General features: G+C 44.2%; 1 protein-coding gene across 1 annotated transcript; it reads right to left on the bottom strand.

Moving 5' to 3' along the window:
- Window positions 1-258: 258 nt before the first annotated feature.
- On the bottom strand, window positions 259-13,255 carry LOC146341858 (vomeronasal type-2 receptor 26-like). Its single transcript, XM_084807709.1, has 4 exons — window positions 12,395-13,255; window positions 9,667-9,894; window positions 5,231-5,357; window positions 259-1,154 (listed from the first exon to the last, which is right to left on the bottom strand). Exons 1-4 carry the CDS (start codon window positions 13,142-13,144, stop codon window positions 259-261), a joined length of 2,001 nt encoding a protein of 666 aa, XP_084663835.1. The 5' UTR covers window positions 13,145-13,255.
- Between the last annotated feature and the right edge of the window lie 443 nt (window positions 13,256-13,698).

Genomic DNA, 13,698 nt, shown 5'->3' on the forward strand with positions numbered 1-13,698 from the left:
GCACATGAACATGCTATAATTATTAACTATATGAACCCCAAACAAATTGCAAATGTTTTGGTATTCCACTCTGTTGTTGCTTCACCAAAGCGGCTTAAAAAAGCAACTCACCAACAAAGTAGGCTGTGCAGACCCATGGCTATTTTCCTTTAATTTGTTCTTCATGCACATTCAAAAACCAAGGTACCCTAAAATTGAAAGGAATTCAGAAAGCAGGAGGGGGTGCAGAGATAGGCTATTGAGGGCATTTCATCAGAGCTATCTCTTTATGAGCTGCTTCTTATTGTTCAGCTCAGGCCTTAGAAGAATAATGAAACATTTGGGGGAAAATAAGAAACCTAACAACCCAGCACTGGAGGCTAGGATAGAAAAGATCTCCACAGCTACCATGTATTTCCCCTTAGTGCTTAGGTAGGTTGGAACAAATGATAACCACACACTACAAAACACCAGTATACTCAAAGTGATAAATTTAGCTTCATTGAAACTGTCAGGTAATTTCCGGCTGAGGAAAGCGACAATGAAACTGGCAATGGCCAGGAAACCCATATAGCCAAGGACAGAGTAAAACATAATGGATGAAGCTTCATTACACTCCAGTACAATTTTCTCAGCCACTGAGTGCATGTCTACATCTGGGAATGGGGGAGAGGTTGTCAGCCATACAGCACAAATTCCTGCTTGAATAAGGGAGCAAGAAAGAACAATGCAAAAGGCCAATCTTTTCCCTACCCACTTCCTCATTCTGGATCCTGGTTTAGTGGCCATGAATGCTAAAACCACTGTGATGGATTTTGCCAACACACAAGAAACAGCTACTGAGAAAATGATGCCAAATGCAGTTTGTCGGAGGAGGCAGGTCACCTTCTCAGGATGCCCAATGAATAGCAAGGCACAAAGGAAGCAGAGCAAGAGAGAGATGAGGAGAGTATAGGTGATGTTCCGATTGTTGGCTTTGACTATGGGAGTCCTGTGGTGTTTTATAAATGTTACAAATACCAGAGCTGTGATCAAAGAAAAGGTAAGAGTTGCAATATTTAAGCCAATCCCCAAAGGTTCTTCATAGGACAAGAACGTCACAACTTTGGGAATGCAAAAATTCTGGTCCCTGTTTGGATAATGATCATCTTGGCATGGATTGCAGTCAGCCATATCTGAAAAGAAAAGGAAGGAAACATGCACATGGTAAGTTTATTTCAGGGTCCTTTAGGTAATGTATTTCATTTTAATGTGACATGATACTCTTTTCAGGGAATAATGGTGAGGATTGCCACTGATGACTGATTCAGTACAAAACAGTGTATTGCAAATATCAAGCTGACCAAGTGCAAAGAGAAACATCCAGTGACATAGTATGCTCTGGACCCTGCAGAGTTCCAGTTGGACCTGGGGAAGCTGATTTTGAAGACATCATATCTGTGCTCAGTCTCACTGAGGTAGTTCATTTGCCCATACATTATATCGATGGACAAACCTTTCCAATTTCTTTTTCTCTCAGTCTCTCTCTTTTTTGTGTCAACCTGAAGTTCAGCTCATCTCAAAATGTCAGAATCTCTGCAGTCTTCAGTTTGCCCCAAAATGAGATTATTTTTGTTACTTTTTGTACAAAAAATGATCATGAATATTTTTGTGAGCACATATCCTAGTACATGCATTTTGTATGCATTTTGTCTAATATGCACATTATTGCAAGCAGTTTTCCCAAGATAACGACGCCTCCCCCCAAATTATTTTCTCTAATATTTGCATTTTTCTACCTGCAAAATTGGGAGAAGTGCAATTTTGAAGGATAACAAAGTTTTGGTTCACATAGTGGTTCGAAAGTGCAAAATAAGTTAAATATGCATTAAGTCTTTACCTGAATGAATTTCTCCCCACATCCCTATGGATGAAGCATGAAGCGCTGGATGAGATCTCTTCCTCCTTGGACATGTTGCTGTCAGTAGACCTAAGCCCATCTCAGAAATGTTAGACATGACATGACCATGCACTGTAAAGGGCAAGCAGTGCTATGCCACTTTGGCCACCACTATCAGTGCACAACTCCCTGGTCCAACAACCTGATGTCCACACAGGCATAAGTTGATATAATTTTATGTGTATAGGCATCCATGCTCACTGAAATGCCAATCATGCCATGTTCATGCCCTGGAAACCAGCGTTTGTAGAAAACTATGCATGTAGGATTCTGTGCTGCAGACGCAGATGCACACTGTGTTGATATGGGGGGGGCATACATGGGATAGGAGCTAGACATGTCCCCAGTGTCAGGGTGCCCCTCTGGTCCCCAGTGTTTTGTGCATTCAGTAGGAAGTGTTAAAGGGTCTCAGGGCATGGCTAATGGGGCACAGCCATGCTATTGGGTGTGGATATAGATATGGATATGGATATGGATATGGATATGGATATGGATATGGATATGGATATGGAGATACACACACACACACACACACACACATGTATATGTGTGTGTGTGTATATATATATATGTATTTTGTTGTTGTTCAGTCATTCAGTCGTGTCCGACTCTTCATGACCCCATGGACCATAGCACGCCAGGCCTTCCTGTCCTGCGCACTCTCCCGGAGTGTTCTCAGGTTCATATTCATTGCATCCATGATGCTATCTAGCCATCTCATCCTCTGCCGTCCCCTTCTCCTTTTGCCTTCAGTTTTTCCCAGCATCAGGGTCTTTTCCAGAGAGTTTTCTCTTCGCATTAGGTGGCCAAAATATTGGAGCTTCAGCTTCAGTATCTGTCCTTCCAATGAGCAGTCAGGGTTGATTTCCTTTAGGATGGACTGATTTGACCTCCTTGCAGTCCAGGGGACTCGAAAGAGTCTTATCCAGCACCACAGTTCGAAAGCATCAATTCTTCGGCGCTCAGCCTTCCTTATAGTCCAGCTCTCACAGCCATACATTACTACTGGGAAAACCATAGCTTTGATTTGACGGACCTTTGTTGGCAAGGTGATGTCTCTGCTTCTTACTATGCTGTCTAGGTTTGCCATAGCTTTCCTCCCAAGGAGCAAGCGTCTTTTAATTTCATGGCTACAGTCACCGTCTGCGGTGATCTTGGAGCCCAAGAAAGTAAAATCTGTCACTGCTTCCATTTCTTCCCCTTCTATATGCCAGGAAGTGATAGGGCCAGATGCCATGATCTTAGTTTTTTAAATGTTGAGTTTCAAACCAGCTTTTGCACTCTCCTCTTTCACCCTCAACAAGAGGCTCTTGAGATCCTCTTCGCTTTCTGCCATTAGGGTGGTATCGTCTGCATATCTGAGGTTGTTGATAATTCAGTGTAGTGTAGAGAGCCAGTGCAGTGTAGTGGTGAGAGTGATGGACTGGGAGCCGGGAGATCTGGGTTCTAGTCCCCACTTGGCCATGGAAGCTCACTGGGTGACTTTGGGCCAGTCACAGACTCTCAGCCCAACCTACCTCACAGGGTTGTTGTTGTGAGGATACAACGGTGAGGAGGAGGATAATGTAAGCCGCCTTGAGTTCCTTGCGAGAGGGAGAAAGGCGGGGTATAAATGCAATAAATAAATAAATAAATAAATAAATAAATAATTCTCCCAGCAATCTTAATTCCGACCTCTGATACACACACACACACATATACATGTGTGTGTGTGTGTAAATATAAATAATGAGTATATAAAAATATTACAAATTTTTCAATGAACAAAACACATACATTAGGTAGGAAATCCAGCTACAGTTAACAGGAATCACAGGAGTTTGAATATATTAATAACTTTATCTTCATCTACAGACGTTCATCAGAAGTTTAAGATTTAGTTCTAATTATCTAAATGTATCCTTCCATATCTGTCTACCACATGCTGGTGGTCCTCTCTAGGAACCTATTTGTCGATAAAGTCAGTAAGTTTATACGAGATTGTAACAAATGTGTCAGATACTTTTTGTTCCTTTTGTGCCCTTATCTGTTTAGTTGGCTTTTCAGCCAACACAGTATTCCAAAAAACAGTTATACCGCACAATTATTGATAGATCTGTAGTTCCTTTCTAATTCTTTGCTATTAGTTGATGAGACTCTTCCATCATAGACATCAACATTTCTTTGTCTGGTACATGTTCATTGAAGCCACTAAAGACAGATAGAAGTGCCAATTTAGGATTCACGTGAACCTCCCCTCCTGTTATATCACCGCATTCTTGAAAGGCCTCCGTTCAAAAGCTATGTAGTTGTCCACATTCCCACCATATATGATGGTACGTACCTCATGTATTACACCCCCTCCAACAGTTTGGTGATGTTGTTTTGTATATATGGCTTAAAGTTAGTGGGGTTAATACCACCTCAGTACTACCTTCAAGGAGCTTTTGTGTGGCTAGAAGAGGATTTTTTAAAAGAACGCCATTCTATACTCCATTTGTCAAAAACAGTTTGGTAGAGGAGACAGATGACTTTCTGGGGTTGGCCAATGAACAATGCACAAAGGAAGCAGAGCAGAAGGGAGATGAGGAGAGTGTAGGAGAGGTTTTGGTTGTTGGCTTTGACTATGGCAGTGTTGTGGTACTTGAGAAATGTTCCTAGCACCAGAGCTGTGATCAAAGAGGCAAAAATGAACCATTAGCTAAGCCAATCCCCAAAGATTCTTCAGTCTTTGGAATGGATATATACTGGTCCCTGTTTGGAAAATAGCCATCAGAGCATTTTAAGCAGTCAGCCATGTCTGAAAAGCAGACAAGTTATGGTTCCATATTATAGGTCTCTTCAAAACCTGTTTTAGTTCTTGAAAAGTCATGTGATGAAAGAAAAAGAAAAAGAACTGTGGACTTACTCAGTCTCACAAACACAGTATCAGTGTTTCTTGCGCATACAAAGTGTCTCACATTTTGAGTGGAAGTGTGGGTAATCTTTAAAATAAATACATTAAAAATACATACATGATAACCATTAAAACACCCTATCTCCAGCAGCTGCAATGCTATCAGGAGGAGGTGAAATATTAAAAGCCTGGAATTCAAAACCATGGTTTTAAACCTGCCACCCTAAATGATGACAAAGGCTGATAAAGACAAGGAATACCACAATGACAAAGCCACCACTGAAAAAGTTTGGTAGCTACTCAGCTCACCTAAAAGGACGGGGTGCCTGGAGCTGAGCTTGTAACTGACTCAATGGCCTTGTAGGCCCCTTCCAACCCTACTATTCTATGATTCTATGACTGTGGCATATATGTTGCTCTGAATAACAGCATCTCACCATTTTTGTCAGATATCTTCCCTTCTGGACATGGGATGCAGTCATAGCAGCAGAATGGCTCCCCCTCCTTCTTTTCCTTCCTATAACCAGGATGGCAGTTGTCATTACACTTGGAAAGGGGCTGTGCCTAATCGATCAAAGAAAGAGTAGATTAGGGATGTACAGATCCCTTCCCTTGTTCCAGGTGGGGACATCCGCGGTAGGGGGGAGGTGATCTGTCCCTTCCCCTGGAATCCTCCCCAGCCGGCTCTGCTCCGTGGCAAGTCCGTAAAAAGTATTTATGTAGCCTATCATGGCAAAAGGCAGGCATGCAAATGGCGGCCGCTATGCCATTTGCGTCCCCTGCCTTTTGCCCTGATAGGCTATGTAAATCTTTACGTAGCCTATCACGGCAAAAGGCAGGGATGCAAATGGCATCCGCTATGCCATTTGCGCCCCTGCTCTTTGCTGTAATAAGGCTATGTAAATCTTTACATAACCTACAACGGCAAAAGGCAGGGGTGCAAATGGCGTAGCAGCCGCCATTTGCGTGCCTGCTTTTTGCCATGATAGGCTACGTAGATACTTACGTGGCCTATCATGGCCTAATGTAGGCATGCAAATGGCGGCCGCTATGATGGCCGCCATTTGCAGCTGCAGTGGCTGGAAGATGACCTGGAGCAGCTGCCGCAGCCACCGCCACAGCCACACTCAGCCAGGTCTGTCCCAGGGGGGATTTCGGGGGGGGGGGAGGCCGTTCCGCCACGGACCCCAAAGGGCTGGATTCTAAAGAATCCAGCCTCACTGGAGTCCATGGCGGATTTCTCCAACATCCCTAGTCTTTAGTAGGAATGAAGTAAGGAACTGAATTATCTCATTTTGCCTAATCAGTGGGTCAGTATTTTAGCATCTGTATCAGAAGCATCTATGGATCTCAGTCTACTTATTCTGCAAAAACTTTTGTTCTCTGTGGACTGCACACCACAATGTCTCTTTAATGAGTGTTTATTTGTTTTTTTAGATAGCTAATTGCTGGAGGTGTGATACTGCTAATGCTTCACTTAATCATATGTTTTGGCAATGTCCAATATTTGTCTCTTTTTGGGAGAAGGTACACTTTGCATTGAAACACTCCTTAATGTTTACTGACATACAGGTCCTCTTAAATTTTTTACCTGCTACCTGGAAGTTAATGCACGGTCAGCGTAAATGGGTTCTCTGCACCTTTTGGCAGCTAAAAGACTGATATTACAACACTGGAAGGATAAATCTCACCTCCTATAATGCAATGGATTGAGGATCTAACAATGCTTTTCAATATTTGAATGGGTGGCATATAGGAGCCACTCAGAAAGGGTTACATATATGGATATTTGGTCTGCCTTTGCTGAGGTTTATGTATAATTTCTTCTTTTTTCCAGAAGCTGTACTTTTGTGTGTGTGTGTGTGTGTGTGCATGTGCGCATGTGTGTATAATCTCATATACATTTCATATGGATCAATTTTAACACATACATGAAAACGCTGGGGGAAGTCATCAGGAGGTTTGGGCTGAAATGTCATCAGTATGTGGATGATACTCAGCTCTACCTCTCATTTCCATTTGCACATCCCAGGGAGGCTGTGAAACTCTTGAACCAGAGTCTGGAGGCTGTTTTGGGATGGATGAGGGTGAACAAGCTGGAACTTAATCCAGACCAGACAGAGGTAATGTGGGTTGGGAAACCAACTACTTCAGATGGAGGTTTACAGTTGCTCTTCGATGGGGTTGCACTCCTCCTGAAAGACCAAATGATCAGTCTGGGAGTCCTCCTGGACTCTGAGATAAGTGGGGAAGCCCAGTTAGCTGCGGTGTGCAGGAGTGCTTTTTACCAGCTTAGACTGGTACAACAACTGTGGCCCTATCCGGAGAAGACGGACCTTGCCTCAGTTATCCATGCACAAGTCATGTCCAGGCTGGACTATTGTAATGCGCTATAGGTGGGGCTGCATTTGGAGACAGTTCAGAAACTCCAGCTTGTGCAGAATGTGGCCGCCCGAGTATTGGTGGGGGCGGGGCAATTCGATCATATGACCCCTATACTGTGCCAGCTGTGCTGGCTACTGGTGCGTTTCCAAGCCCAATTCAGAGTGCTGTTTTTGACCTTTAAAGCCTTAAACGGTTTGGGACCAAGTTACTTGAAGGACCGCCTACACCCATATCAGCCTGCCTGCACTTTAAGAACAGAAAGAGAGGCCCTTCTCATTAGCCCACCCATTAGGGTTGGCGGAGAATTTCTCCCCGAAACTTCGGGGGGCCGAGCACCAACGTGTTCGGCCCCCCGAACAAGTTTCGGGGAGAAATTCTCCGCACCCCCCCGCACCCCGCACCCCCCCCGGGACAGGACTTACCTTTGCCGAATGTCCCTCCCGGCGGCGGGTCCGGCCGGCGGTTCGGCGGGTGTTCATGCAGGGCGGGAGCGGCAGCCGGTCTTTCGACTGGCTGCCGCCGCCGCCATTGCAATAAAAGAAACCCCCCCCAATGATAGGCTACGTGACGATTAACATAGCCTATCACGGTTAGATCTGCAAAGTCAGCCGTGATAGGCTATGTAAATCATCACATAGCCTATCACGGGTGACTTTAAAAAAAAAAAAAAAGCGCGTACGGATAATGGTGGCCCCCATAGGGAGCCGCCATTCCTGTTCCTTATTTGGTCACTGTAGTCTACGTAAAGATTACGTAGACTACGGCGAAAATAAGGGCAACACTATTTGCGTTGCCCTTATTTTCGCCGTAGTCTATGTAAAGATGTTTTACTTTGGTGTTCATACGCTATGGTTCTCAAAGTTTATTCTCATGGTTGGGAAGGGTGTTCAAAAACCCAGTGCTTCTTCTCCCAGATGGCCTATTAATGAGCCAGCATAGAGAATCTGAAAGGCATTTAAGTGTCCATGACTCCAAATGTTCTCAGTTCAACATGCATAGGAGCTAAAGCTCTACACAAATTCCCTCTTGAAATTCTCCACCCTATTTGTGGGCAGAGAAATGGACTGCATGTCGGGATGGAGGTCCTTAAGGTTATCCAATCATTAAGCTGGCTCCAGAGAGAGGAGAAATTCCCTAACTGCTTCTTGGGAATGGGTCTCACCATTAGCAGTATCACTAGAACAGATTCGTTTTTTACTAAGCATTTTTTTGTTACCACTTGCAAATGACAGCACAGCAACTATGTTGGCAGCCGGGCCACCATTTTGTGCCCTACACAATGCCTCAGCCCTCACATTGTTACAGGCGATTGTGGAGGGGAACTGGAGGCCACTACAAAAAGAAGCATGGAGAATATATAACGGAAACTCTGAAAACCATTTTGGGTGGGCGGTGAGAAGAAAAACATCAGAAATGTTCTCAGAAAAACTGTCTCATGAGAAATGTAGGCTCAGCTCTAAAAGGAAAATTATAAGAAGCTGACCTTTATTAGGTCATACAACCAGTCTACCTAGCTTTGTACTGGTTTCACTGACTTCCAGTGGCTTTCCAGGGTTTCACAGAAGTATCTTTCCCAGCCCTGCCTGGAGATGCCAGGTATTGAGCTGGGGACCTTTTGCAGGCAAAGCAGATACTCTACCACTGAGCTATAGTCCTTCCCCCAAAGATTCCACATGAAGAGGTGTTGTAGTCAATCTTCCTGCCATGGGAACAGACTTTGCAAACTTAGCCAGATTAATGATTGACTAACATTAAGAGCATTTCTACATGAGGCTTTTATTGCATGCTCATGATTGGGCACTCACAGAACTTTGTGGGTCCTTTACGTGACATTGTCACCTTCCAGAGCATCTCCTGTACTTTTTGAGCTTCAACCCATTTTTAAAAGATTGGAGATAAGCCAATAACAAATGTTAATGTGCGATATTGGCAGTGTGTAATGAATTTATTTATTTATTTATTTATTTATTTATTTATTTATTTGATTTATTAATAGCCCATCTGGACAGTCACCCAGCTGCTCTGGGAGATGTACAGCATTAAAACATCATATTCTAAAAATACCCTAACCCACCCAAATGCATGCCTGAACAACCAAGTTTTCAGTGCATGGTGGAAGTTCATGAAAGCACCATTAAATGATGGTATTACAGTATAATACTGCTGGCACTGCATAATGAAACATATAGAACATTGCCGAGAAATGAAGTTTTCAATTCAAATCACACGTCCCTATGTAAAGGAGCCCATTGTAATCCCACAAAGAAACCGGAAGCAGAAAGCCCAGGTAACAATGCAGTATTTCAGCCTCATGTGATGAAGCTCCATACCAATATGCAACCTAGTCAATTGCTCCATCACTCTTATCATTCGTAGGTGATGCTTGAGAGTACTAGCATCCTTTCCCCTCTAGTCCTGTGATGGGACACACACATTTCATTCAAAAGTTGGACATACACTTTCCAAAATGCCTCCATTCAAGTCCTACCTGGTTAAACCAACTGTGCCACACAATGGTGTCTGTGGTGATGGAGAATGCCTGGTCTGCGGGAACCTGGGGATCCATCTTTCCAATTTGCACTCTGACGAAAGATTGGTTTGGGAATGTAACCCAGTTCATAATGTCCAGTCCTTCTTGCATTTCCCCACTCTGGTCAAAGGACACTTGGTCCCCAGCAGTGTTGTTAAATGAAACTTGTCTCAGATAGTGGTGGAGCTACAGTGAAGAGGAAAACAGAAGCGATTCATTAAAAGATACAACTGTACAGCATGGATCTGAATCATTCCTGCTGAGATAGAAATGAGATGTGTTGTGAACAAACCCAGGAAATACAGAGATGACACAGTGAAAGAGGACCACAATGTAATTAACTAATTTAGGGATGTCAGAGAATTTCTCCACGAATCTCGGGGAGGCCAAATGCCAGCGCATTCGGCCCCCCGAAATTGGTGGAGAAATTCTCTGACATCTCCCCACCCCTCCCCCGGAGAGGACTTACCTTGTGCGAATGTCCCTGGCGGCGGTGGCTCCGGCGGTGGTGTGGCGGCGGTGCGGCAGCGGCGGCGGCCAGTCTTCCGACCGACTGCTGCCGCCGCCATTTCCAAGTTAAAAGAAAAGAAAAAAAAGTGATACGCTACGTAAAGATTTACGTAGCCTATCATGGCAAGATTTTCAAAAAATACCATGATAGGCTACGTAAACATTTACGTAGCCTATCACGGCTGACTGCAGGGACGCAAACGGTGGTGGCTATGGCTGCCGCCATTCGCAGACCCGGCCGGCAGGATTCATGGCTGGAGGGACGGGGCGCCTCCCTCCCGGCCAGAATTTCAGAGGGAGAGACGGAGCTCCTCCCCCCCACCGCAAATGAAATTTTGTCACAGGTAAGTGACTTTCGTACATTCCTACATAAGATCTGCAACAAACAGAGCCCTGGGTGGGTAAATACTTAAATAAACGGAAGCCGCCTGGTGATCTGACTGATAACTCAGGACAAGTTAACCCAGTCCTATGCCTGGTGATGGATGCCTTCATACCACCCTCCCCTGAGCCACAGCTATTCAGATAGAATAGTTACAGGTAGAGAAGGCTAAAATTTGGTCCATCTGCTGGACAGGCAAAAGAATGCCTACACAGCCCAAGGGCGACCAGCCGCAGCACTTGCACTGGAACCTGAGGGCGAGAGATTGGACAGCAGAACAATGAAGAAGGCAGAGTGGGCCTATGCAGCCATTAGGGGTGGGAGAATCCATGAGAGTTGCGCTTACTGAGATTCTCCAGTGGTGGCTGGTGACTCCAGTTCCAGAGGGGCAGTGAGTCCATTCTGGGTTTTAGTTACAACCAGCCAAAAACTCTAGAGGTTCCAAGGTGCTGAAACCATGTTGGGGATAAGGCTCAGCACATTGGAGAGCACCTTTAGAGTTTTGGCTGCTGGTAAGCAGAATGGAATCACTGCCCCTCCAGAACTGGAATCACGAGCTGCCACTGAGATTCTCATATTTTCACCTCTGAGCTCAGTTCATCTTGTTCACATCCCTGAATGTGAGGGTTGTATTTATTTCATTTTGAACTGAAAAAATGCATGCCCCAAATGCATACTTTCCTCCCATATTTGTGTAGCCTATCGCGTGAATGAAAAGCAGGGACGCAAATGGCATCCAGGATGCCATTTGCGGCCCTAAAGGTCTTAGTTTAATCTAAATGTAGCCATTTATAGCTGCATTTACCTTAAGCTAAGACACGGACACAATGGAATCTTGGACACCATTTGTGTCCACAGTCAATACCCCTCAGCCAGTGATACGGCATGACAGCCATATCGCTGGCGCTTAGGAGCCAGCTGGTGGCTTCGTGGAATTGCGACGGAGCAGAGCCAGCTGAAGAGGATTCCGGGGGGGGGGGGTGAAATGGATTGCCTCCCCCCAAGGGCGGATTCCCGGCTGGACCAGCAGGTAGGGAATCTGCCCATCCCTAGTCCTGGCTGATGGAACAGAGAGAAGGCCATACGAGGCTGATCTTGTTGAGAGGCCTGTCTGGTGTTGTTGGAGGTGCTCCTTGATATAGGCTGGGGCAGAACCATATAGGGTTTTAAAGGTCAAAACCAACACCTTGAATTTGGCCTGGAAAACAACTGGTAGCCAGTGCATCTCATTCAGCACCGGAGTGATGTGATCATGACGGTGGCTGCCTTTAATCAGGTGAGCTGCAGCATTTTGCACCATCTGCAGCTTCCAAACTGTCTTCAAGGGTAACCCCATGTAGAACGCATTACAGTAGTCTAGACAAGAGGAGACCAGGGCATGTACTACTGATGGGAGCAGATAGTTGGGAAGGTAGGGGTGCAGCCACTGTATCTGATGCAGTTGATACAACACTGTCCAGCTCACGGCTGACACCTGAACCTCCATGGACAGCTGGGAGTCTAAAATGACTTCTGGGAGTCTAAAATGATTTTCCTGGGCTGTAACTGCTGCTGGGTTTTATTTTGGTTTTACATAGTACTTTTGAACTTTTAAAACTTATGTTGTCTCTTTTCATGTTGTATTTTATGGTTTTAATTGTCAACTGCCCAAAAAGCCTCAGCTATCAGGCAGAATAAAAATGTAATAAATAAAATAAAATAAAATAAAATAAATACAAGGAAATCCATGTTGTAGTATCTCCCATACAAATGCAGATCATTTAGAAAAAGCCTCCAGCTTATGCAGAATCTTACCTGCCATGGATGCTGATTCTGAGTCTTCCTTTTTTCTTTCCCCATAATTCCTCTGCTTTGGGGTTTTGATGAATGCATAACATTTAACGCATGAGCCACAGCATAGACCGCATTGTAGATGTTGTAGCTATGACCAGTTATGCTTATTTCAAAAAAGGGCCCAGGAAGGTTCTCCAGCCTCTCTTTCCCAGTGCAGATATCCTCACTTGCATTGTCCTTTGAAGAATCTGGGTATACACAGCCAAATGCCTGCTTCCAGAAGACCTTAATAAAACCATCATCTTTCGCAGTCAAAGGATTTCTGTGCTGAAGAAACTGATGGAATCCTGGTAACTCATTGGAATGAATTGCAAAGGATATAGCACCATGCATAGCTTGTATATCCCAACCCCTTTGGTAGACTAATGAGGTGAAATCCATATGGGCCGTCAGAATCCAGACTTTACCTTTTGGCTTTTGGATTGCTCCTTCCATTTCTATTTCTGGTAGATGTAGAACCCATCTCAAAAGGATCATGCTATTAAGTTCTCCATAGTAGATCAATGCATTGGTAGTGCTGTTCATCACTTTATCATATGTTTCTATCAGCCAATCAATTGTTTCATCAAGACGTTCATCAAAACCCAAATTGGGGTATGTTTCTATGAAGTCAAAACAGATGCCATTCTGGGAAAATACTGGAAGCATCTTCCGCACAAACCTTTCTCTGTTCTCATTATTCTCTGCAATGAATCCAATCCATGTCCACATGAAATGGTGAAGTAATTGGATAATCCCCGTGTACTGAAGTGCTTCATTTGGGACTATGCGATAGTAGGAAAAGTCTTCAGTATTATCAACAATCCCTGGAGCAAACCCAAATGAGAGCTGAAATACATGTCATTGGGAGGGGAAATAGAAAGACAACTCATGTGAAGTGGCCAATGTTATAAGGACAATAATGCTATAAAATCCCCAATATGACATTCTTAAGACTGCTGTTCTGCATTTGTAAGTCTGGTTGTTGATGCTGTTTTTTCTTTCAGTCTTGTTCTTGATTCTATGATACTTAGGGTTGTTGTTTCTTATAGCCCTCACTCCCAATACAATTTTGTTGGTGTTCATAATGCCTCTTGTGTGAAGTTGGTCTATAATAATCTTCTCCATTAGTACTGCCAAATTCTCAGGATATTCTACCACTGTGTTGGCTTCTAAATATCATGGAACATGACTCTAAGTGACAAAGCATGTGCAGACACACAAAGAAATGTGCAGGTGTGCCATAGCAGTGCACATTATGCATGCGTATTAACATCATATGCTAC

This window comes from Heloderma suspectum, chromosome 6, assembly GCF_057233095.1.
Source record: "Heloderma suspectum isolate Gila_16-S chromosome 6, 16-S_ref, whole genome shotgun sequence".
NCBI classification, from domain to species: domain Eukaryota; kingdom Metazoa; phylum Chordata; class Lepidosauria; order Squamata; family Helodermatidae; genus Heloderma; species Heloderma suspectum.